At 40.6% G+C, this 1,184-nt stretch overlaps 1 protein-coding gene across 1 annotated transcript; it reads right to left on the bottom strand.

Moving 5' to 3' along the window:
• Positions 1-467: 467 nt before the first annotated feature.
• Positions 468-1,061, bottom strand: LOC135980725 (protein dispatched homolog 1-like). Its single transcript, XM_065580627.1, has one exon. It carries the CDS (start codon positions 993-995, stop codon positions 483-485), a length of 513 nt encoding a protein of 170 aa, XP_065436699.1. The 5' UTR covers positions 996-1,061; the 3' UTR covers positions 468-482.
• Positions 1,062-1,184: the final 123 nt, after the last annotated feature.

Below are 1,184 nucleotides of genomic sequence, written 5' to 3'. Positions count from 1 at the left end.
AAGGTGCCACAAGTACTCCTGTTCTTTTTGTGGATACAGACTAACATGGCTGCTACTCTGAAACCTAGCAATGAGAAGTAGCTTTTATCATGGAGTTTTGAAAGCTGTAAGTGACAGCTAATTAACAGGAAGAACTGCATGACTTCCACATGACCCAAACAACTCCTAGGAGGAGATGTCTTTGTGGGAAGAAAAAAGGGAAGCTTTCCTACACTACATACATGTTCTTGACATGAATTAGTTCCCCTGAACAGTAAACCCTCAAATTCAAATAGTGACATTATTAAGATAAAGTATGTCATCCTCACAGTTTGCATGCATTTAAGTGGGGTCTGCCTCAGATTTTATTACTGTCTGCAAAACAATATGTATAAAAGATTTAACTCACTCTTCTTTTTGACCTTTTCTTGTTTTTGTAAAAAGTAAAATGGAATACATGTAGAATTAGTTGCATATTGAACACCATTGAAAATTCATTCCACTCACCTTACACTGGTTACATGTTGTTGAACAGACTGATGTTGAAAATGGTCAGGCCATTGATGATGAAGGCAGAATGATGGGGAGTGTTGAAGGCAGCAGGTGGGCTGATACATAGGTGTATGTTTTTGGCAGATAGATGTTGAATATTCAGTATGTGGCTGCAGGCAGCAGGAAGTCATAGGAGATGGTGCTGTGCTCCCAGCCAGTGAATGACATTCTTGCTGTTTATTATGGCTACTTAAAGGATGATGGTATGGGCAAGGGTGGCAGCATTGTGTCAACATCTGTTGAGTTCTTTGGTTGTCTAAAGGCAGAAAGGATGGTTTGATTGTACCATTAAGTTGCAGGCATCCATTTAGACTCACTTTTGCTCTTGGTGCTTCCTTGGAGGGGAGATGTTGGGCTGCAATGCCTCCATCAGTAGCTGAAAGGATGCTGGGACTGGTAGCACTGGGGAGGATGCTGCCATTACTCAGGACCACAAAATCATTATTGCCATTGTTCATAGCCATACTCTGACTGTTCGATGGATCTGCAGTATTTCTAGAGAAAATTAAAGAAACCAAATTTAGCAGGCGGCATAATTTTTTCCAGTGTTCAAAAATTCAAAACAGTTTACATTGAAAACGGTAAGACCCTAGTCCTGAAACTAGATCTCCATATAGGCCCCAATCCATACAACTAGATCCAAGAGTAGGTGG

Source organism: Chrysemys picta, unplaced genomic scaffold (genome assembly GCF_011386835.1).
Source record: "Chrysemys picta bellii isolate R12L10 unplaced genomic scaffold, ASM1138683v2 scaf7765, whole genome shotgun sequence".
Lineage (NCBI taxonomy): Eukaryota > Metazoa > Chordata > Testudines > Emydidae > Chrysemys > Chrysemys picta.
Note: the sequence above shows the minus strand (reverse complement) of the source record. Positions and strands in the feature narration are given on the sequence as shown.